General features: G+C 37.4%; 1 protein-coding gene and 1 pseudogene across 2 annotated transcripts; both read right to left on the bottom strand.

The window, feature by feature from the left end:
- Positions 1 to 1,944: 1,944 nt before the first annotated feature.
- LOC127452978 (tyrosine-protein kinase STYK1-like) lies at positions 1,945 to 17,767 on the bottom strand. 2 transcript variants are annotated; one of them, XM_051718920.1, is made up of 11 exons: positions 17,756 to 17,767; positions 17,523 to 17,597; positions 9,803 to 9,861; positions 9,047 to 9,220; positions 8,070 to 8,393; positions 7,770 to 7,951; positions 4,129 to 4,209; positions 3,062 to 3,270; positions 2,925 to 2,965; positions 2,749 to 2,845; positions 1,945 to 2,592 (listed from the first exon to the last, which is right to left on the bottom strand). In XM_051718920.1, exons 2-11 carry the CDS (start codon positions 17,555 to 17,557, stop codon positions 2,397 to 2,399), a joined length of 1,398 nt encoding a protein of 465 aa, XP_051574880.1. In that variant the 5' UTR covers positions 17,558 to 17,597; positions 17,756 to 17,767; the 3' UTR covers positions 1,945 to 2,396. The 2 variants fall into 2 exon arrangements, with proteins under 2 accessions (XP_051574880.1, XP_051574881.1); XM_051718921.1 differs by lacking the exons at positions 17,523 to 17,597; positions 17,756 to 17,767 and adding an exon at positions 16,923 to 17,137.
- An 8-nt stretch (positions 17,768 to 17,775) lies between these two features.
- LOC127452976 (glutathione S-transferase kappa 1-like) lies at positions 17,776 to 21,056 on the bottom strand (annotated as a pseudogene).
- Between the last annotated feature and the right edge of the window lie 1,747 nt (positions 21,057 to 22,803).

Raw genomic sequence — 22,803 nt, 5'->3', positions numbered from 1 at the left:
TGAAAAACAAAAATGCTTTGAATTTACATTATTTAATCACGTACATCGGTTCCGCATGAATCTATATAGTTACATCAACATACTTTTTTCCTCTTGGTTTAGCTCATTAATTCTTTGTCAAAAACTTTTTGTCCATGTAATTTTAACATTGAATTGTTATTTTGAAATGATTTAACATTTATTGCTAACAAGATACATTATTTCAGTTTTATATAATATTTTTGTCAGTACTGATTTATGTAATGAATTTATGGTTACTTTTGATTAGTGATAGTACAGCAAATGTTATCATGCTAAATATTAACTGCTCCTTAAGTCAAGCAATATTAATATGATACCTATCCAAAAGCTTCACTCCTTACCACAATGGTTACATGGCATAACAAAATCGGTCCTAAATCCCAAAATAACAACATTAAACAGTATTAAGTCTCCCCCTTTTCTCATCTTGCTCAAATATGCATAAAATAACATTTAATTTCAAAATTTTTACTCTCTGCATTAAGTCCCATGCAAAGCATGATGGGAACTACAAATCCCCTGCCCCAGTCCCCTTACCATGTTGTTGAACATACTTGATTGGTTTACATTCACCCTACATATTGTAATCTAGTAGAGTGCACATCTTTTTGAAGAGTTTTGAAGAGAAATACAATTTTAGTGTGGATCACAAATAATATGATTTAGTCAGGGGTGCCCCCCTTACTAAATCAATAATCCCCCTCAATAACCCCCACAATATTTATACCATGATCAATGGAAAAAATATCCAATATTCAAGCCAAATTTACGCCCTTGGATTTAGTCAATTAAACAACCTGCATTTTCCCATTTTTTCAGTGTTTGAGAACTTTTTAACCTTTTTGAATCTATTCTTAGAGCAAGTTTCTTACAATCTGTTTAAAGCTTGTCTACGTCAATCCACTTCAAAATTGCATTTTAAGGGTACTTTCTCAATGCAAAGTCTCTTGACTTATATGAAAACTGCATACTTTCAAGACAGATTATTAAAAAAAAAAAAAAAAAAGGTGAGGCAATCCAGAGATACATGCTGGTAAAACATGAAGAGTGGCTGAGATAGCTGTTTGTAGAAGGAAACTGAGTAACAAACAAAACTAATGAGATTTTATTTTTTTAGGAGGTGATGCTTGCTAGAAAACCAGTAAACTAAAATGACAACAGCACTAGATTGGTGCACAAGTGGAATCATTTCTGTGAAGGAGACTGAAAGATAAATGGCTAGAACTTCAGCAAGCAAGGAAAAAGCTAATATTAACAAAACTAGCATGAAGCCTTCATGGCTGAAAGATTTTAATAAGCAACATGTCAAACAAATAAAAAAGCTGTTAAATCAGGAAAAAAAAACTGATGAAACTTAAGGAAATACTTTTAGGCAATAAATACCTAACAATCACCAAGCTAACAGTACAGACAGACATGAGCTTCTTAGAAGTTTTGGAGAATTTAGTACAAAACCCTTTACTGCTGCTGCTGCTATCTCACTTCATTTGTATATAATATCTCATGACAAAGCAAAAGAAAAGCTTTTATCTAATATAGGCTATCACAGAGCCAATGAGTATGAAACTTTAAAAATACAAATTTATTTCAAGTTTAGCTATAAGTCATTGATCCAAAAAGGCCTTCCACAGGTTTTTTAAGAAGTGGTTGTTTTATGAAGTAGAAAAAAAAAATGCATGAAACATCAACAGAAGGTGAACTTCATGGATTTGAATCATAATAATGGGAGATGAGAAGAACACTTTTGCTGAAAACACTCTAAGCATATGTATAATTATCACAAGTCTGACTGAGTTCTTTCAAGTTTAGAGATATAAGTTTGTTTTCGCATTCCAAACAAGAAGAAATCTCCAAAATTAAAGGGAGAGAGAAATAAGAAGTACTAATTTCTCCACCGTGGCACAAGAGGAAGTTGGGACTAAGTTAAATGTCCATTTAAAAATAAATAAAAAAGATGAATTATAAAGGTTTAGGGGATTTCTTTCCACTCTCTAAACTGTGTAACCGAGTAAAACTGGTGAAAATATTTGGCTATTGTTCTCTGAACTATTCCTATGAATGTTATGGGCATTTAGGTTTTAATAAATGGCAAAAGATCAGAGCCCAGTTCAAAGAAACCCATTTAAATAAGAAAACATTTAGTTAATATTGTAAATGTAAGTCTTTTTTTAAGGTTCTTTCCAATTTTCCCATATTGTTATTATTGGAATTTAAACTACGGTTGCATGAGCCAGTGGTTGATTTAGCCTGTCATAGAGATAAATTACAGTAGAGAGCCAATGGTTGGTCTACAGTCAATTATACTCTTTAGGAAGCACCAGAGATTCAAAATGAGGTTTCATATGGATGTGAAGTATGATGCAAAGCCTTCTGTTTTAGAAAATTGTATAGTTGTTGGATTCTCCATATCCTGCATCCTTCAGATATTGCTCAATATTGATTGGCTCAGGAACCCGGAGAACGATGCTGTCATTGGCACTCTTCTCTCCTGACTGGAGTTTATGCCTGATGTCAGCAAATGAAGGACGCTCTTGTTCCTTCCACTGACAGCAAGCTTTGATAATTGAGAAACTGGAGAGAAAAATAGTATTTATGTATTATTCTGAAATTATTATTAGAAATATGTTTATAATAAGTATATGTCCACAAAATGATTACTTAAACCACATACAGTACGAGTATAGATAGATAGAAACTGGTTTCAATTAAAAGTCTAGGTGAATTTACAGTGAGTTGGAGCAGTTGTTTGGTTTCTTCAGGGTTTTGGCTCTCTGATGATACTGAAGAAGTTCCTTCACAGGGATTTTTGCAAAAGGGACCTCGCCTGGAACAAAGAAATTACAAACTGAGTAAAAATGATGAACGGGATGAGCAAAGGTTAAAGGGAGTTTTGTTGTACTCACCAAGAGTCACCATTTCATACAGCAGCAGCCCAAATGACCAACTGGAAAGAAGAGCAAGAGAGACCGACATTCAAAGTGAAACAAAATACGTAAGTAAATGTACATTTTCATTTTAACATGTATTTGATTTTACTTACACATCACTTTTTGCAGTGGCGGGTCTCTTGGCCAATAACTCTGGAGCATGCCACTTTTTTCTTCCAGGATCTTCACTGTAATTTGCACTTTCTGAGGTCCTTGCATACAAATCGTCCAAACCCCAGAGTTTTGCCGTAAACATACAGCTGACCAATACACTGCGGGCCTTAATGTTGCAGTGGAGAAGATCTTTGCTATGGAGATAGTCCTACAGAGAAATAGGCAGGAAAAGAAATTAAAAATATGGTCTTGTAAATTACTTAGAAACCTTGTTGTCATGCACGGCAGAAGAACTAATATACACTACCGTTCAAAAGTTTAGGGTCACTTACTCATTCTTTATTTTTTATTTTTTTCACATTTTAGAATAATAGTAAAGTCATCACAACTATGGAATAATAGAAATGGAAATATGGGAATTATGTTGTGACTAAAAAAGTCTAAAATAAATTAAAACTGTGTTATATTTTAGCATCTTCAAAGTGGCCACACTTTGCCTAGATTTTGCAGAAATGTACTCTTGGCATTTTCTCAACCAACTTCTTGAGGTATCACCCTGGGATGATTTTTAAACAGTACTGAAGGATTTCCCATCTATGTTGGGCACTTAGTGGCTGCTTTTCTTAATTATTCGGTCCAAGTCATCCATTTCAAAAACGTTTTTTGTTTTTAAATATATATTTTATTGTATTTTTTTATTTTTTTTACAATGTTTTGTAATTAAATAAATTAATATGTTGACACAATTATATTTTTGTCTACAAAACAAATTTCAAACATTTAAGCATACGCCTTCAAATCAAAAGATTTTTAAGATCATGAGAAACATTTCGGACAAGTGACCCCAAACTTTTAAACGGTAGTGTTTTCAGTCCAATTTTTGCAGGGCCTTGCCATCTGATATACATACTGTAGATATATAAAGATATTTAGCCACACCATGTTTGGCCAAGGTGTTTTATATGCTCACATCAATCATTTTATTACTTTTTCATATGTCAAAATGCTTTGAGAAATTTGTCCCTGAGAGAAGCAGGGATAATGTAGAGTGAAGAATCATGCTCACCAGGGCAGAAGACACATGTGAGGCCATGGTGAAAATCTTTTTCTCTGTCATCTGACAAATGGTGTTTAGTCCAGCATTATCCTATTTGAAGCACATTAATATACAAAGCGGTGAGATATGACATTTAATTTGAGAGACATTTCAACAGAAGATACTCAGCAGAAGATGCACAGTTCAGTTTCAGACATGCATCTGTAAAGAGTTTTACATTGTGTGATGAGAAGGAGGGCGTGGGGATACACGCCCGGCACCGAGTTGCCTAATCAGCAGGAGGGAGAAAAGGGAAGAGCCAAGGATGCCAGAGAGAGAGAGAGAGAGAGACACGCAGCCGCTCTGTGTTTATATTGCTGCATTTTCAGTTTGATGTTCTGTTTGATTAAAGTTTTGTTGTTTGCTACTCCGGTTCCAGCATCCTCCTTTCCCGAACTGTTACACTGGTGCCGAAACCCGGGAAAGGAGGAAGGGCATGCTGTCTGGGAGAACTTGCCACTGCAGTCTGCCAGGAAGTGGAGGAGCCGCTGCCATCCGCCAGGAGAAGGAGGAGCCATTGCCGTCCGCCAGGGGACGGAGGAGTCACTGACGTATGCCAGGACCCGGAGGAACCGCTGCTGTCCACCAGGAAGCGGAAGAGCCGTTGTCATCTGCCAAGGGATGGAGGAGTTGCTGCTGTCCGCCAGGAGGCGGAGGAATTGCTGCCGTCTGCCAGGGGACGGAGGAGCAGCTGTCATCCACCAGGAGGACAGGAGCAGCTGAGGAATGGGTGGGCGGCGTGCCCGTACGGAAGGTGCCCCAGCCTGAATCGGGCGGTGGAGGAGTGTGACGAGGAGGAGGATGTGTCGGGGCCGTGAGGATACACACCCAGCACTGAGGTGCCCAAAGGGAGATAAGGGAAGAGCCGGGGACGCCAGAGAGAAAGAGAGAGAGATACACACACGGCCACTCTGTGTATGTGTTTTTGTTGCTGTGTTTTCAGTTTGATGATCTGTTTGATTAAAATTTTGTTGTTTGTTACTCTGGTATCCACATCCTCCTTTCCCGAACTGTTACACATTGCATGTTAGAAACTTGTAAAATTGTCCATTGTTCAAGTTCACATTTAGTCCTCAAGTTGGCAAAAGTAGGATTTTGTATCTAGCCAAATACCATGATGTTAACCACTCCTACCCAAGCAGTGAACAGTTTTTTTTTTTTTTAAAGATCCCATCAGAGCAGTTTTTTTTTCTTCCTGTGTTGACGTATTTACTATTGAAACAGCCAGATTGGGGGGACATATCAAAGGGTTTGTCTTTTGTAACCAATAATAGCAAATAGACTTTAGTTCTGTTACAGTAATGAATCGTGATTTTCTACTTGCTGGTCAGTGTTGCTGGAGGTATTAGGAGGGACATTCTCATTCTAGAGAGATTTTAATTAGACAAAATTTGTGTAGTACAAGATGAGTCCTTAATACTGTATTTTGGTCCATTTTCCTAGAATAGAAAGACTACACATTTTAAATGTATATATCTGCTAAAAGTTAATTTTGTCAACTTTCAGGAGCAAACTAGCATGGCTTCAAAGCTAACAGACATGGACTATAAACCACAAAACTCTAATTTCGATTTCATGGCATCTTTAAATTTATGTCATGAAAAGATTGGGTGGGAATCTCAGCAAAAGTCTTACATTCTTTTTTTAGGCTAAAGGTTAATTAAAAAAAAAAATAAAAAAAATAAAATAAAAAAATTATATTTATTAACAGTTCATTTGTAACTAGTTACAGATGCACTAGTAGACCTGTCTGAACAGCTATGGATACAGCTGAAGTCAGAAGTTTACATACACCTTAGCCAAATACATTTAAACTCAGTTTTTCCACAATTCCTTACATTTAATTTTAGAAAATATTCCCTGTCTTAGGTCAGTTCGGATCACTACTTTATTTTAAGAATGTGAAATGTCAGAATAATAGTAGAGAGAATGATTTATGTCAGCTTTTATTTCTTTCATCACATTCCCAGTGGGTCAGAATTGTACATACAGTTTTATTAGTATTTGGTAGCATTGCCTTTAAATTGTTTAACTTGGGTCAAATATTTTGGGTAGCCTTCCACAAGCTTCTCATAATAAGTTACTGGAATTTTGGCCAATTCCTCCAGACAGAACTGGTGTAACTGGGTCAGGTTTGTAGGCCTCCTTGCTCACACATGCTTTTTCAGTTCTAGCTACAAATCAGATTGATGTCAGGGCTTTGTGATGGCCACTCCAATACCTTGACTTTGTTGTCCTTAAGCCATTTTTCCACAACTCTGGAGGTATGCTTGGAGTCACTGTCCATTTGGAAGACCCATTTGCGACCGAGCTTTAACTTCCTGGCTGATGTCTTGAGATGTTGCTTCAACATATCCACATAATTTTCCTTCCTCATTATGCCATCTATTTTGTGAAGTGCACCAGTCCCTCCTGCAGCAAAGCACCCCCACAATATGATGCTGACACCCCCATGCTTCACGGTTGGGATGGTGTTCTTTGGCTTGCAAGCCTCACCCTTTTTCCTCCAAACATAACGATGGTCATTATGGCCAAAAAGTTCAATTTGTTTCATCAGGAAATTTCTCCAAAAAGTAATATCTTTGTCCCCATGTGCACTTGCAAACTGTAGTCTGGATTTTTATGGCAGTTTTGGAGCATTGGATTCTTCCTTGCTGAGCAGCCTTTCAGGTTATGTCAATATAGGACTCGTTTTACTGTGGATGTAGGTACTTGTCTGCCTGTTTCCTCCAGCATCTTCACAAGGTCCTTTGCTGTTGTTCTGGGATTGATTTGCACTTTTCGCACCAAACTACCTTCATCTCTAAGAGACAGAATGCATCTCCTTCCTGAGTATGTATGCTGGCTGAGTGGTCCCATAGTGTTTATGTTTACATACTATTGTTTGTACAGATGAACGTGGTACCTTCAGGCATTCAGAAATTTCTCCCAAGGATGAACCAGACTTGTGGAGGTTCACAATTTTTTTTCTGAGGTCTTGGCTGATTTCATTTGATTTTCCCATGAGTTTGAAGGTAGGCCTTTAAAGAAGGTACACCTCCAATTGACTCCAATTCGCCTATCAGAAGCTAATTGGCTAACTGCCTAAAGGCTTGACATCATGTTCTGGAATTTTCCAAGCTGCTTCAAGGCACAGTTAACTTAGTGTATGTAAACTTCTGACCCACTGGAATTGTGATATAGTCCATTAAAAGTGAAACAATCTGTCTGTAATCAAATGTTGGAAAAATTGTTTGTGTCTTGCACAAAGTACATGTCCTAAACGACTTGCCAAAACTATAGTTTGCTAATATGAAATCTGTGGAGTGTTTAAAAAATTAGTTTTAATGACTACAACCTAAGTGTATGTAAACTTCTGACCCACTGGAACTGTGATATAGTCAATTAAAAGTGAAACAATCTGTCTGTAAACAATTGTTGGAAAAAATACTTGTGTTATGCACAAAGCAGATGTTCTAAATGACTTGCCAAAACTATAGTTTGCTAATATGAAATTAAAAAATGGTTAGAAAATGAGTTTTAATGACTTCAACCTAAGTGTATGTAAACTTCTGATTTCAACTGTATAAGGTGAATGCTTTAAAATATCTTTAAAGCTTTAAATATCTCACCTGCCTACACCTCCACAGGAATCCGAGCAGATCTCGGTTCTCCATCTCTTCAACAACGGTAATGAGAGGAGCACGCAGTGATACAACTCCCAGAAGCTCCGGTAAGAAGGGGTGGGGCCCCAACTGAGAAAGGAAGGCTGCAAAGCCCAGGAAGGACTGACTTTCCCGGTTACTGGCTGAATCTGAGTGTTATGAGAGAAAGAATGCAACACAAAGAAGAAGAGAGAGTGAAACTGGAATTTAAGATCAGAATATTTTCAGGTTAAACTATAATGTGTATATCATAAACTGCTCTGGCACCTTTAAGTACACGCAGCACCACATTTCTGTTCTCCATATGAGCCCTATATAGTGAGACAGATGAGTCTGACTTCAAAGAGTATGATGCTGGGAGAGGAGATACCCCGTTAAAATTCTCTGGAAGTCGCTGGCGTGGGAGTTCCTTGGGCTTTGTGAAGGCTGAAGCTGTGGCCCCAAATGAGCCTCGCCCATCTGGGAAGGCACTGAAGGAGGCACGGTCAGACCTGTATTGTTCGCGGACTGGTGATGAAGGGGTGAATGTCATGTAAGATGTGGTGTCCAATGCTATGCGCTCACCTTCCAGAGGATTCAGACCCAGAGGAGCTACAGAAAGGGGGTGAGAGACTGCTTAGGTGGATATGGTGAGGAGAGAGAGAAGACAAAAGGGACAAACAACTGACATAAAGGCAGTATGATAAAAAAGCAAGCAATTAAGTGTCAGGAAGAAAGAAGAGGAAGAAGAATAGGATTCTGATACAAATCAAATGTCATGTATGTTTACTTTCATTAATATATGAGCCATGCAATTCTGTGCAAACAGTCTCAACATGTGGGGCAGTGGTGAGCTGAAACACATTATCATTTTTACACACGCCTTTGCAAAGATACAAGCACAGTAGTTTAAATTTGAAATGCTTGAAACACTAAAGCAAACATTTAATCCCTGTGTGGACAGACTTTATACTTTATAGTGTTAGCAAATTTATGTACATATATGTATATATATATATATATATATATATATATATATATATATATATATATGTCATATGTTTATGCTAAACAATTAGGAATAAATTCAATTCATATATGTGAAATTCTCACATTTTCAGGACAGATTTTTTTTTGTTTTTATTTTTTTGTTGCAATTATTCAAAATTCCAGTATCCTTTAAAATATAGTATTTGATTACCAAATTCAGCATTTAAATGTAATTAACTATATACAGTACATACTGTGTATACACCCACACTCACCATCAATGCCTTGTAAGTTTCTCCTAGTCCTAGTTGCTCGTATGGAGCTGGGTTGCAGACGATCTACTTTCTCGGGACAGAACCTCAGCAACAGCAGAAACACCAGCGTGACAAAGAAACTCATCAAAAACAGCACTGGGACAATGATCACTTCCTGTTCATACACACGGATCTCTGAGGGAGCAGATCACATGTTGACAAGGAATGTGAATAGACACAGAAATGTCAGGTGATTGAATGTCAAGGAACTGTTCTTGAAGCTTTCAGTATGTTCATACTTTTGCGTGTACAATTACAGTGATATGATAAAGTTATGAGGCATGTCAAATACTTGCAATGATATCAAATACTTAAACTTGTGGTGAGCAAAATAATTATTTTTGATCTATTAACCCAACTATATGCAAAACGGAAGTACTGCATTTCCCTGATATAATCTGCTACATTAACTTGCTGGTTATTGGAGTTGGGTGCTGGGAAATTACAATAAAATCAAATAGTTGAACATTTGAGTAATTATAATCTATAAAAGTCATTTAACTGATAGTTGTATGAATAGGTATGAATAATAATTGTATTTCTTCCTTCTGTTATATTTCTTCTGTCAAATTCTTAGGTCCACAGCCCTCTTTAAATGAGACTGCAGAGCTACAGATCAAGCTACCAGACCATTACATTTACAACATTAGGTTTAAGCTAAATTGGTTAATATTTCACTTTTTTATTTTATTTATCTGATGGGCATGATCTACTCACCACATAATGTGTCTCCATTGGCACATCTGGAATATGCAGAACTGACAGAGGATGCCATCCTGCAATTAAACAAAATGTGAATTTAAAAATATGGAGTGATGGAGTGAAATATGGCTAGTAATTCAAACTGTAATCACATTTGGCACTCTAAAATGTAGTACAGCAAAAGTGAGAGTAACCCTGATCTGGAGCAGGGCGTCATAAACCTGGGTTAAAAGCAGTGGAAACCCCTTTCAAAATTACAAGTATGAAATGTTCCTTAGCCCAGGGTTAAAATGGCCTTAACCCAAGATTAAGCTTAGTGTGAAAAGCCTAAAAAGTTTTTAAAAGGGAGTCAATTTACAGACTCATGTTATGTATAAAGAATCCTTACGTCCTAAAGTATACTAACCCCACCATTTGTTTAATTCAGGTGGAAATTTCCTTTCTTTCTTTCCTTTTTAACGCCATGCCAGCTTCTATGGCTATATTCATGGCGGGAGCCAGTTTAGTTATTCAAGAGTAAAACTAAAAAAGGTGTTTAAGATTAATTTTTTCTAAAAACCTTAAAACTAAATGTGGATTTACTTGGTTAAAAACCTTTTCAAAAGTGTCAACAGAATAATACAGGTTCCTCAAGTGTGATGAAGTGTTACAGTCCAGTAAGACATGTTTAATGGATAGTGGGTTCTGACAGGATGGGCACTTTGGTGAGTTTTCTCCAGATAGTAAAAACTGGTGTGTGAGCCTTGCGTGACCTATCCGGCATCGAGTGAAAGTGACTTGATCGCAACGATTATTAAAAGGGAATATGTGTCTTGTCCCAACAACAGGATTTATTTCCCATAATTTGTTGTTTAAACACTGATCCCATTCCGACTGCCATTTGTTTTTAGTGTATACATTTAATGTTGGTTTTAGGTCTGTGAATGGAATAGAGCATTTTACTGGTTCTGAGGATAATGCTTCTTTGGCAGCTCTATCTGCTTGTTCATTACCAGAGATTCTTGAGTGGCCAGGTACCCAGCAGAAAATAATACTAAAATTCTTTGATTCCAGAGATGACAATTTGTTTAAAATCTTCACGATTGTTGGGTGATCGGTTTTTATAGACTCCAATGCTTCCAGACATGATTTGAAATCAGTTATCATTAAAAAGGATTTCTGTGGAACAGTCTCAATGAACTTCAGTGCTAGTAATAAAGCATTTGCCTCTGCAGTAAAACTGAACTTTGGTCAGGGATGTGTATGCCTTGACACAGCTGACTTGTTGCAAAGGCTGTTGCCACTTGATTTCCAGATTTGGATCCATCTTTGTATATTGGGATATGTTGTGGGAATACTGCTCTTATATCCAGGAATTGTTGGTAATACTCATTCGGATGAGTTTTTTATTTTTGGTTCCTCATTAAATCCAGATGGATTTTGGACTTTTTGAGATCCCATGGGGGATTTTGCAAAAATGTGTCTGCTCCAGAATGTTTAAATCCACTTTCAGATTCTCCAGATTGGTTTTTATACATAGGCCAAATGGACGGATGTGACTTGGTTTTCTTTCATATAGTATTGAATGTTGAGTTGAGAAAACTGCTGGATAGGCTGGATTTTCTTTATTTGTTTTCAGTTTGGTTGCATATTGTAGGGCCAGCTTTAGGCATCTGATTTCTAAGGAAGGTTAATTGGCTTCCACATATAAACTTTGAATTGGTGATGTTCTGTATGCTCCTAAGGCCAGTCGAATACCTTGGTGGTGAACAGTATCTAGAAGTCGTATATATGATCTCCTGGCTGATCCATAAATGATGCTTCCATAGTCCAGCTTTGAGCGAATCCAGGTTCTGTACAGATTCATAAGAGTTGAACTGTCTGCTCCCCATTTGGTTTTGGATAAAACCTTTAAAACATTCATAGCTTTAAAAATGTATTTTTCAATAATTTAATATGAGGGATAAAAGACAGCTTACTATCAAAGTTGATACCAAGGAACCTGTTCTCTTTAACGACTTTGATGGGGACTCCGTCCATAAACAACTCTGGTTTATTGTGCAATGAATGGAGCTGACAGAAATGCATACAGACAGTTTTTGTTTGTGAGAACTTGAAACTATTCTGAGTTGACCAGGAGTGCATTTTGTTTATCTTCAGTTGGATTTTTCACTCAATAGTATGCATGTACATGCTTCTGTAGCAAATGCAGAAGTCGTCTACAATGAACATCAGAACCAATGACTTTCGCAATGCTGTCTATTTTAATACTAAAGAGAGTTACTGATAGAATACTACCTTGAGGTACTCCGAGTTCTTGTTTATGTAGATTAGACAAGGTGTTTGCTATCTTTACTCTAAAAAGTCTGTTCGATAATAATTTTTCAATGAAGATTGGCAGGTGACCTCTAAAATTCATTCGATACAGATCCTTTAAAATGTCATGGTTCCACGTCGTGTCATAGGCTTTCTCCAGATCAAAGACAGCTACAGCATGCTCCTTTCTAATGAAAGCATCACGAATATAGCTTTCAAGACAAATAAGATGATCTGTAGTGCTTCGGCCTTTCCTGAAACCATATTGGGCATTACTTGTGTGATGTTCAGATTCCAGTACCCAGACCAGGCGATCATTGACCATCCTCTCCACTGTTTTACATAAGCAGCTGGTTAAGGCTATAGGGCAATAATTTATGGGATCACTATGGTCTTTTCCTGGCTTTGGAATAGATATTATTTCTGCTTCATGCCAAGCAGGTGGAATTTTTCCAGATATCTAGATAGAGTTAAAAATTGTAAGGAGCATTTTCAGAAAGAGGTGGGGTAGATTCTTTAAAAATTGATAGTGGACTTTATCTGGTCCAACAGCTGTGTCGTGGGATTTTTTTTTTATAGCTCGCTGTGGCTCTTCCATGGTTGGTTGTAGGGCTCTGCATTGCTAGAGCCAAAGTTAATCTTCTCTTTTTCTTGTTGAGCATGAAATATTCGAAAAGCAGGAAGACAGTTCTCAATAGATGAATTGCTTTCGAAAGTTCTTGCTAGAAAGTTTTCAATTTCTTGTTTTGACGTCAGGAGTGTACCATGCTGTTTGATGTGTTGTATTTGAGGGCCATTGTTTTTTCCCTTCATTATCCGTATCAAGTTCCATATTTGGTTTGATGAAGTACTTGTTGTCAAGTTGGAAACAAATCTTCTCCAGCTTTCCTTTTTAACTTCATTTATGATTCTTCTTGCTCGTGCTCTACTCATCTTGAGTTTTCAGTTGACAGGTGTCTAAAGAAAAGCCTTTCAGCTTTCTTCCTCTCTTTTATGGTTTCCTTACATTTATTACCATGCCATGGAAGTCGTCTACATTTCATATTTAAAGATGTTCTTGGGACTGTATCATTAGCTATAGCTATAAGCGTTTTAGTAAAATTCTGCATAGCATCAGGGCTGTCTTCTGGAAACTGTGCAAGCCTCTCATAACAGAGGGTTTGAAACTGAAACCAATTAGCTTTTTTAATTTGCCGTCTTTGTACATTTGTTTCTTTCTCTCTTCCTTTGATGGTTACAATGATAGGGAACTCACCCATGAGAATAAAGGGGGGTGGGAGCTGTGCTACAAGGTGATCTAGGTCCGTGTGTGTCAAGTTTGAGTTTGGAGGAATGTAGATAGAAACGGCTGTGATGGTTTTCTGCAGATTCAGTTGTACTGCTGTCACCTGTAGGTTACTCTTAATATTTATATGACTATGGATCACATCATTTCTTATTAAAATGGCTGTACCACCGGAAGCTCGCTTGTCATTGGGATCGGAGGTATTAAACATTGTAAAATTTTTAAAAGAGAGAGTACAGTCTGATGATAATTGTGTTTCCTGAAGACATATGGCTATATGAATGAATGAATGAACGTTACATTTATATAGTGTTTTTCTGACACTACACTCAAAGCGCTTTACACAGTGAACAGGGGACTCTCCTCGACCACCACCAGTGTGCAGCATCCACCTGGATGATGCGACGGCAGCCATAGTGCGCCAGTACGCTCACCACACACCAGCTATTGGTGGAGAGGAGAGAGTGGAGTGATAGAGCCAATTAATGGATGGGGATTATTAGAAAGCCATGATTGATTAAGGCCAATGGGGAATTTGGCCAGGACACCGGGGTTTGGTGACACTATAGGATTGGTGATTGCAATTAAACGTTGTAGCTCCGCAAAATTAGCCCTGATACCATGACAGTTCCATTGGATCGTAACATTCTCCATTACCAGTTAGGAAGAATAGGGACAGTTGGCCTGATTCTGCCTTTAGGGGACGGACTTCTACTATGATGTTCACTCTCTTTCATTTCCACATCTCTAGTTTGCCTGGTCTTTTAAGTTTTGTCCTGGGGTGCTTTTGATTTTGAAGAGCTTGCCTTTCTATTGTTTTTATTTGCTTTTTGGTTCACTGTTATTGAGCTCTGATTGGAATGAATGTAATTTAGAAGAGTTTCACTCTGAGTTCCTGTATTCTTCGTCTTTGGGGGAGTATTACTATAATTTATAGTTTGCGTTTTATCTTTGTGCATCCAGGTAATATCTGTCTGGCAATCTGTTGTTCTCACAGCTTTTTTTGCAGCAGAGGCGAATGTTTTATTCAGAGTAAACACAGGGACAGCAGCCACCATTTTCTTTGCTTCAAGATAACTGATTCTCTTAGTACATCTGATCTTCTGTATTTCTTTTTCTTTGATCCACATGGGACACTGTTTTTATGCCGCTGGGTGGTCACCTGAGCAGTTACAACATTTAGGTTGTTTTTCACAACCCTCTTTGTCGTGGCCCTCCTCCCCACAGTTGCAACAAGTATGTTTGTTGTTGCAGCCATTGTATCCGTGTCCATACCTTTGACAGTTGAAACACCGCAGAGGGTTGGGTACAAATAGATCCACCAATACTCTTAGATATCTAATTCAAATTTTTTCTGGAAATAACGGTTTATTAAAAGTGAGGATGTACGTACTAGTTTTGATTGTTCGCTCTTCTCTCTTGATTATTATTCTTTTTACATTCGTTACTCCTTGAGTCTTGAGCTCATGCATTATTTCTTCTTCATCCATGTCGTCCAGCTCCCTAGTGCGGATTACTCCTTTACTGTAATTCAGAGTTGGATGAGGGAAGGTCTTTATCTGTACTCCAGCTAACATGCTGGCATGTAGTAGGTTTTAAGCATTGGCATTTTTACTGCATTCCACAAGAATTTGACCAGATCGAAGCTTTTTCACTTCTTTTACTGTACCTGCAATTCCTGCAATACCCTTTTGTATAGCAAAAGGGGAAAGCTTGCTGATTGGAAAGTCTGAAGCAGCAGCTTCAATGATGATACATTTTGGCCAGTCATCATTATTCGGTATAGAGGCACCTTTTTTTTCTGAAGTATTATCAGTGTCCAAGTCCAAAAAATGTTTTTTTGAGGTGTGTTTTGTAGCCATGTTTTAGGTTTTCAGTTTCATCATCTCTGCTCCCCACCCACCTTGGAGCCAAAAAGAGAGGGACGCACAATGCCGCGGATCTCCAGCAGATTATGCATCAGGGATACAGGGATGATATACTCAAGCAAACTGAGCAACAAGTTGCTCAATTTACTTGATTGACCCTTTGCCAATGCCTACTGGGAGTCTGTGAAATATTTGATGTTCAGTTACATAGAGCAGTCCAAGGGCAAGTCTTGACCAGCCGATTGATTGGATCGAGCCATTCCAACCTCCCGCCTAGGTGAAGCAGGATCCAAAGTACTGTGTTGAAATAACGGAGTCCGCAGCAAACCGCATTTCTCAGGGACCAGGATCTCTTCCTCCACCGACACGGGTCACAACTCACGGCAAACGAGTCATCTCTTTTCCTATTTCTTATAATAGTAAAGAGGTAAAAAAGGGATCTATTTAACTCTGGGTTCTTACAGAGTGGTGGGAAAACCTTTATAGCTGTGACTCTAGCAAGGGGGGCTTGAGGGTTGTTCTCTCTTGCCCAAGGAGAAGACCATAGCACTACGGAGGTAAGGAGTGCGCCACTATTCCTTTCACGGGCTACTGTCATAAAGATGGGTCCCATGCCGTGCCCGGCAGGTGGAAATGACATCATACTAATGCTCTAAGATGTGTTTTGAATGCACACATTCAAAGAGATCTTCTGAGGATCTCTTGTAATGGTAATAGGAGACAGTATGCTGATATCTGGGTCAGTGTAACATGATGATCATTTCTAATCCATAAAAAATGCTTTGAGCAATTGAGACTAAAGCAGACACATGTTTCTCACCATCAATGTTCGCTCCAGGAAAAGAGAGAAGGCTTTTTTCTCTGTAATAAACACTGACAGGATAACAGGGAAACTACTATTTTTTTTTTTTTTTTTTAAGTAAAATGTTTGCACATACTGTAACAATTGTACAGTATATAGAATACTCTGAGAGAATATTATGAGAGGTCCTCATTTGTCACAACAGTGAACACACCCAGTCTTATGGTTTCTAAATGTCAGTACAACAGCACATTTGCCATGGTTTTTGTGTGTTCAGGCTGTAACTGTAATCTTTGATGTTTATAAAAAGATGATAAAACAGCTATAAGTGTACATAAGGAGTGTTAAAAAGCAAACGGATTTAAAGTTTAGCCTCATTTCTGAAACATACACAGACAGCTAAGATCTCCTTTGTTTGGATTATGTTGCTCAACCTGTCTCTCTACATTTTTCAACATCAAAGACATGCAGTCTACACAATGACACGTCACACAGACATAGGTACACTTGCACATCTAATGAGGGAATTGGCAGAAATATAGTATATAAGTATCTTTATGTAGTTAGTGTTTAAAAATAAAGTGCATTCAATTTGCCTAATTTGTCATTGCAATATCTTGATTATAAGTCTCATTGCTTACATCTTTATCTATAGCTTACCCATTTCTTTTCTATTTTGATGTGATTTTCAATTGCTTTGGCAATGTCTGCCATCATTCATTGCACTTACCAATCCTAACAAGTTCATAATTAATCAATAAACACAACTGACTTAAGCTTATTCCATACGTATATAGGCCTGCCTCTTAAACAGAAACACCATTTCATGTCCCCCTAATCTATTAGCACTGTGGTGATTTTGAATGCAGGTCTCTATTAGCATACCTGCTGGACTTTGCAGTTGTAAGTGAAGTGTTACTCCTTGATATTAAGTTTTTCCTTTAGTGGCAGATTGCCACTATTCAGGTTGTTCTCCATGATGGAAATAATATCCAGTTGTGAACTACATCATTCTTTCTTTAGCAACGTTGTCCAGTGTCATAGGTCTTTTTTGTTAGCCTCTAAACTTGAAATTAGTGCGCTGTTCACCCCTTCTTCCTTTCTAGAGAATTTTCGTGTGATTTACTGTACGCTAATTCTGCTGTTTGTCTAGGTTACACCTTTGTTGGTAACTTTGCTCCACCTTCCTCTCCTGTGCTCTGCCTCTACACTTTGTTGTTCACGTCCTCCTTTCCTCTAGTCTAAAAAAGCATTTTCTCACTGTAATGACAGTAACAGTGTTTATGGCAGTAATTGAGTCCTTTCCTATGCCTCCTCCATTTCACTGCATAACATTTCAGTTCTGTTCGTTCCTTGATTAATTTCATTCTTATTATCCAGCTGTCTAATTACTTTCTGTGCTAAATGTGCAGACCCTGTCTTGATCTCTTCCCATTATTCAGCATATATGAATTTTCTCCTCCTGCAAACTAACCAAACCAAAACCTGATAATCCAGCTCATCATGTCTCTCCAGGACATTCAGACATCCAGCCACAACTCCTGACTTAATCAATATCCACTAAAGAGAAAGTTAAAGGAAAAGGAAAAAAGGTCACCTAAACTGACTTCAAATTTTTGACAGCTAAGGTGATGAAGTAGGATTTATCTACAAAATTAAAGCAGTATTTACATTTATAACAATTTAAAAAACTTTATTTAGCAGTTGTTGAAATATACCAAGTATAAGGGGGTAATGATCATATTTTGGATGTAGTCTTGGTAGGTTGAGGCCCCCACCCACTTCTCCCCTGGAACATAAAGAAAGGGAATGATTGGACAATGCACAATCTGTCACTAGAGATTTTAATTTCTTTACTTTCCTGGCTGCATATATTAAAGAAAAAGTTATCAAATAGGTGTGCACATCCAAAACCCAAGCTCAAGTGCAGGACAACAAATACATACGAACGTCACAAAAGAAGGTAGATGTCTTCACACTGAAATTAATGCTCCAAACTTTTATTCCAACAAAGCAACGTTTCAACCAGTTAGGTCTTCATCAGACCTGCTTTGTTCAACATTGCTTTGTTGTAATAAAAGTTTGGAGCTTTAATTTCAGTGTGCAGACATCTACCTTCTTTTTTGATGTGCACATATAACATCAAACTAACAAATAAAAGAAGTGCAATCTCCATAGTTACCAATGCAGTGAGCCATGAGATCAAATCAGTCAGAACCAAAAAAGGGCTTTGCCTTTCCGTTCACATGACATACAGAGGGTGGAAAACAAAAGGCCTACAAAAAAAAGGAAAAACAGTGCAAAGACATTTTATTTTATTTTATTATTGCCAATAAGACATCTTGGTGAGAAAGACAAAGAATGCCAAGATGTTAGTAAAAGCGCTGACGTTATGGTCAATTGCTTCCTGGGTGACACTCTTCAGCTGGTCTTTGATTGGCTGAGATTTGGCGAGGTGTAATAATTCCCCTACTTCTGTGGCTAAGAGATCTGCCTTTATTCCTGCCTGTGCACACAGCAGAAATGCATGACATTGAACAAATTAAAGTCAAAGTCTGTTTACTGTGTGCACTAAAGTGTTGAAGCTTGGCATAGATGTCAGTCTCCACCTTGTGACTGGAACACATAAAGAGATGCCCTTATGTATATAACTGTATGGAGCAATAAATGAAAATGAGCATGCAAAAATTCAAAAACATATATATATATATATATATATATATATATATATATATATATATATATATATATATATATATATATATACACACACACACACACACACACACACACACATACATATATCCTTTCACTGAGCAGAAACATTTCCAGATTTCCAGATTGTCATGACATAACAGCACCAGGCAGGTCTGATCTCATACAATCACTTCCAGGCACCAGTCATTTAACTGTAGCTGTTTACATCACCTCAGTGAGCGAGGCATCCTGGGTAATGTCCTGATCAGTGTTCCAGATTCTTTTCCAAAGCCCTCTAGACACTTCCTCCACCAGCACGTCTCCATTTCTTTTTCTCTCTGCCACAGCAGTCACAAAACACATGGCAGTCAGAGAGCCTGAGGTAGAAAGAGGGGAAAAGAGTTTTCAACATCAAAACGTGTCCTTATGTAAAATAAGCTGTATGTTGCAAGCTTGGCTCATTGCTGAAATGATGCCCTCACGGGGGCCTCCAATGTCGAGGAAAATATATACAGTGTATATACAGTAAAAGTTTTGAAACACTTGACTGAAATGTTTCTCATGATCTTAAAAAATCTTTTGATCTGAAGGCATATGCTTAAATGTTTGAAATTAGTTTTGTAGACAAAAATATAATTGTGCCACCATATTAATTTATTTCATTATAAAACTAAAATTTTATAAAAAAAATAAAAAAAAGTTTTTGAAATTGATGACATGGACCAAATAATAAAGAAAAGCAGCCAATAAGTGCCCAGCATTGATGGGAACTCCTTCAGTACTGTTTAAAAAGCATCCCAGGGTGATACCTCAAGAAGTTGGTTGAGAAAATGTCAAGAGTACATGTCTGCAAATTCTAGGCAAAGGGTGACTACTTTAAAGATGCTAAAATATAACACAGTTTTGATTTATTTAGTCACAACATAATTCCCATAGTTCCATTTATGTTATTCCATAATTTTGATGACTTTACTATTATTCTAAAATGTGAAAAAAAAAAAAATAATAATAATAAAGAATGAGTAAGTGTTTCAAAACTTTTGACCGGTAGTGTGTGTATGTATATATATATATATATATATACACACACACACACACACACTGTATATATAATCACACAGCTGATAATATATCAGGTTTGAGTATTTCTGTAACTGCTGATCTCCTGGGATTTTCACGCACAACAGTCTCTAGAATTTACTCCCACTGGTGCCAAAAACAAAAACCATCCAGTGAGCGGCAGTTCTGTGGATCGAAATGCCTTTTTGTTGAGAGAGGTCAACAGAGAATTGCCAGACTGATTTGAACTGGAAAAGTCTACTGTAACTCAAATAACTGCTCTGTACAATTGTGGTGAGAAGAATAGCATCTCAGAATGCTATTCTGAGATGCAGGTTGGCACTGTTTTGGTGGCCTACACAATTTTAGTTTTAATGTTGTGTTGCTGATCTGTGTGTGTGTATATATATATATATATATATATATATATATATATATATATATATATATATATATATATATATATATTTTGTCCTCAGAAAACTCTACAATATGAATTTTCTAAACAAGAGATAATTCATAAGTATGGTCTGTTTTGTAACTTATAAATATGGTCATGTGTGCCATCCTAAAGAGAAACAGAGACGTTGAAACACCTTTCTCAAACATGGCCTCAGCAACATTTGCAGGAGGAGACAAAGGGACTCCAAAGTATTCAGACAGCCATCTTAGATCCTTGGTCATGTACAGAAATGTATTGGGGACCAACCCAGTGGGCCTGTTACCTATACACAGAAGAAACTTGATCAGGTTTTATATCTTTTGTGAGTTGTACATAAATAATGTAAGATGTAAAATACTGTTGATAAATACCCTATATGTTACACTTTTTGCTTTATTATATTAGTTTTCATATTACTATTATTATTATTATCAGGAGAGCCTATTTCACATTTAGTACACATGAGATGAGATTAGTAGCCAACTGCCTGAAATATGCCTGAAATGTGACTAAAACCATTAATAATTAGTGAATGTGAATAGCTTTTTTCCCCATTACCTGGAGCGTGCGTGACTCCTAAATATGCAATTTGAGGTCGATGTTCCAAACATTTCTGTAGTGACACAGCACCTTAACACACATACATGGCACTGACATGTAACTTACTAACATTGACAAATACTGCATTAACAACAACTGCAATGAGCACAACTAAAGGAGCAAACGAGCTGCAAAAATATACTGTGCACCTCAAATCCCAGCCAGGAATAAGGAGAGATAACATTATAGAACAATTCCACCACCTTCCTGGAGCTGGACATCTGTGAATGAAAATCCACCATATATAAACAAAAGTATTAGATTAATGTAATTTAAATAAATAGGCACTATTTACCCTTGCTGTCACTGTCTCACTATACTTCTATACCCAAGGCAGAGAGAAACTGTGTCAAAATTGAACGAAATGTGGAATGAGCGATGTAATCACCATTTTATTATGGCAGAATACCCCTTTTTGGCTACGACAGTGGCTACGCGAGTTTTTCGATGGTTGTTTAAATTCTGTTCAATAACAACAAAGTGTGTTTGTACATAATATGAAGGAGTTAAAAACACAAACACACGAAGCCTTCTTCGACTCCACTGTAACTTGAGTCTGATCCATAAACACCACCGTTTTTACCCCTGTTTTAAGATGGTGTTAAAAAGTAAATGCAGTAAAAAGAAACTAAAGTTTCAGAACTTTTTTTTAATTGACAACGCATCCCCGGGATTTGCATTTGCTAAGGTTAAAGGCCATGTTTGTTGCGTAATGATTTGGTGATATGCCAAATTCCTTTTGCACAACACAGACAAAGCTTGCTTAACAAACAGATTCAGAGTCCACAAAATCTGTCTTTTCTCAAAATGAACCCTTCAGACCGAACTCGTGCTTGCGCTAAAAAAGCTAGATGCAGCGCAACGAAAGAAACAGGACGCAGGTGTCTCGAGACACAGTATGTTGTAACTTGACAAACGGGTTCGGTGTGAACGGCCCCTAACACATGAAGAAAAGCCAGAAACAGACCTTTCTGTGAGATACCCATAGCATGTGATTGTCTTAAATGAATTGTTCACCCAAAAATGAAGATTCTCTCATCATTTACTCACCCTCTAACCAGCCATGGTTATGGTATGGTAATGGAATGGTATGCCATTCTTTCTTCTGCTGATCACTGACAAAGATTTTTAGAAGAATATCTCAGCTTTGTTGGTCCGTTCAATGCAAGTGAGTGGTGGCTAGAACTTTGAATCTCCAAAAAAACAACAACATATAAAGTCAGCATAAAAGTAATCCATACGACTTCAGTGGTTAAATCCATATATTCAGAAGCGAAATGATAAGTGTGGATGAGAAACAGATAAATATTTAAGTACTTTTTTTACTATCAATCTCCACGTTCACTTTTACTTTCATATTCTTCTTTTGTTTTTGGCGATTCACATTCGTCATGCATATTGCCACCTACTTGGCAGGGAGGAGATTTTTTTTTTTAGTAAAAAGGACTTAAATATTGATCTTCTTCTCGCCCACCTATCATATCACTTCTGACATGGATTTAACCACTGGAGTTGTATGGATTACTTTTATGCTTTCTGGAGCTGAAAAATGTTGGTCACCGTTCACTTGCATTGTATGGACCTACAAAGCTGAGATATTCTTCTAAAAACCTTTGTTTATGTTCAGCAGAAGACAGAAAGTCATACACATATGGGATGGCATGAGGGTGAGTAAATGATTAGGGAATTAAAATTTTTGATGAACTATCCCTTTAAGATTTTATTTCTACCTTAGCTACCTGTGAATGTTGTAGTCTCAGTGGAGAAAATGAAAAGTATGGTTCAATGGAGAAAGTGATTGACAGCTCTCGTTTGCTTGTTTGTTTATTCGTCCAACCAATCTTTTGAGTGGACGCGGACTGCATCCAGTTGAATGTTTCAGAGTCAATGGATTTGAATAACTGAATCAATCAATTTTTGAGTTTGAGGCGATGAATTTCTGAGCTCCTCAATGCGGTCTGCCCCCTA

This window comes from Myxocyprinus asiaticus, chromosome 15 (genome assembly GCF_019703515.2).
Source record: "Myxocyprinus asiaticus isolate MX2 ecotype Aquarium Trade chromosome 15, UBuf_Myxa_2, whole genome shotgun sequence".
NCBI lineage: Eukaryota > Metazoa > Chordata > Actinopteri > Cypriniformes > Catostomidae > Myxocyprinus > Myxocyprinus asiaticus.
Note: the sequence above shows the minus strand (reverse complement) of the source record. Positions and strands in the feature narration are given on the sequence as shown.

Coding starts and splice junctions, on each gene's coding strand:
- LOC127452978 (XM_051718920.1), bottom strand. CDS start 17,557: ATGTCCTGGAGAGACATGATGAGCTGGATTATCAG. Junction 2,846..2,924: donor GTATGAAATGGTGACTCTTG/GTGAGTACAACA, acceptor TCTTTGTTCCAG/GCGAGGTCCCTTTTGCAAAA. Junction 2,593..2,748: donor AACAACTGCTCCAACTCACT/GTAAATTCACCT, acceptor TTTTCTCTCCAG/TTTCTCAATTATCAAAGCTT.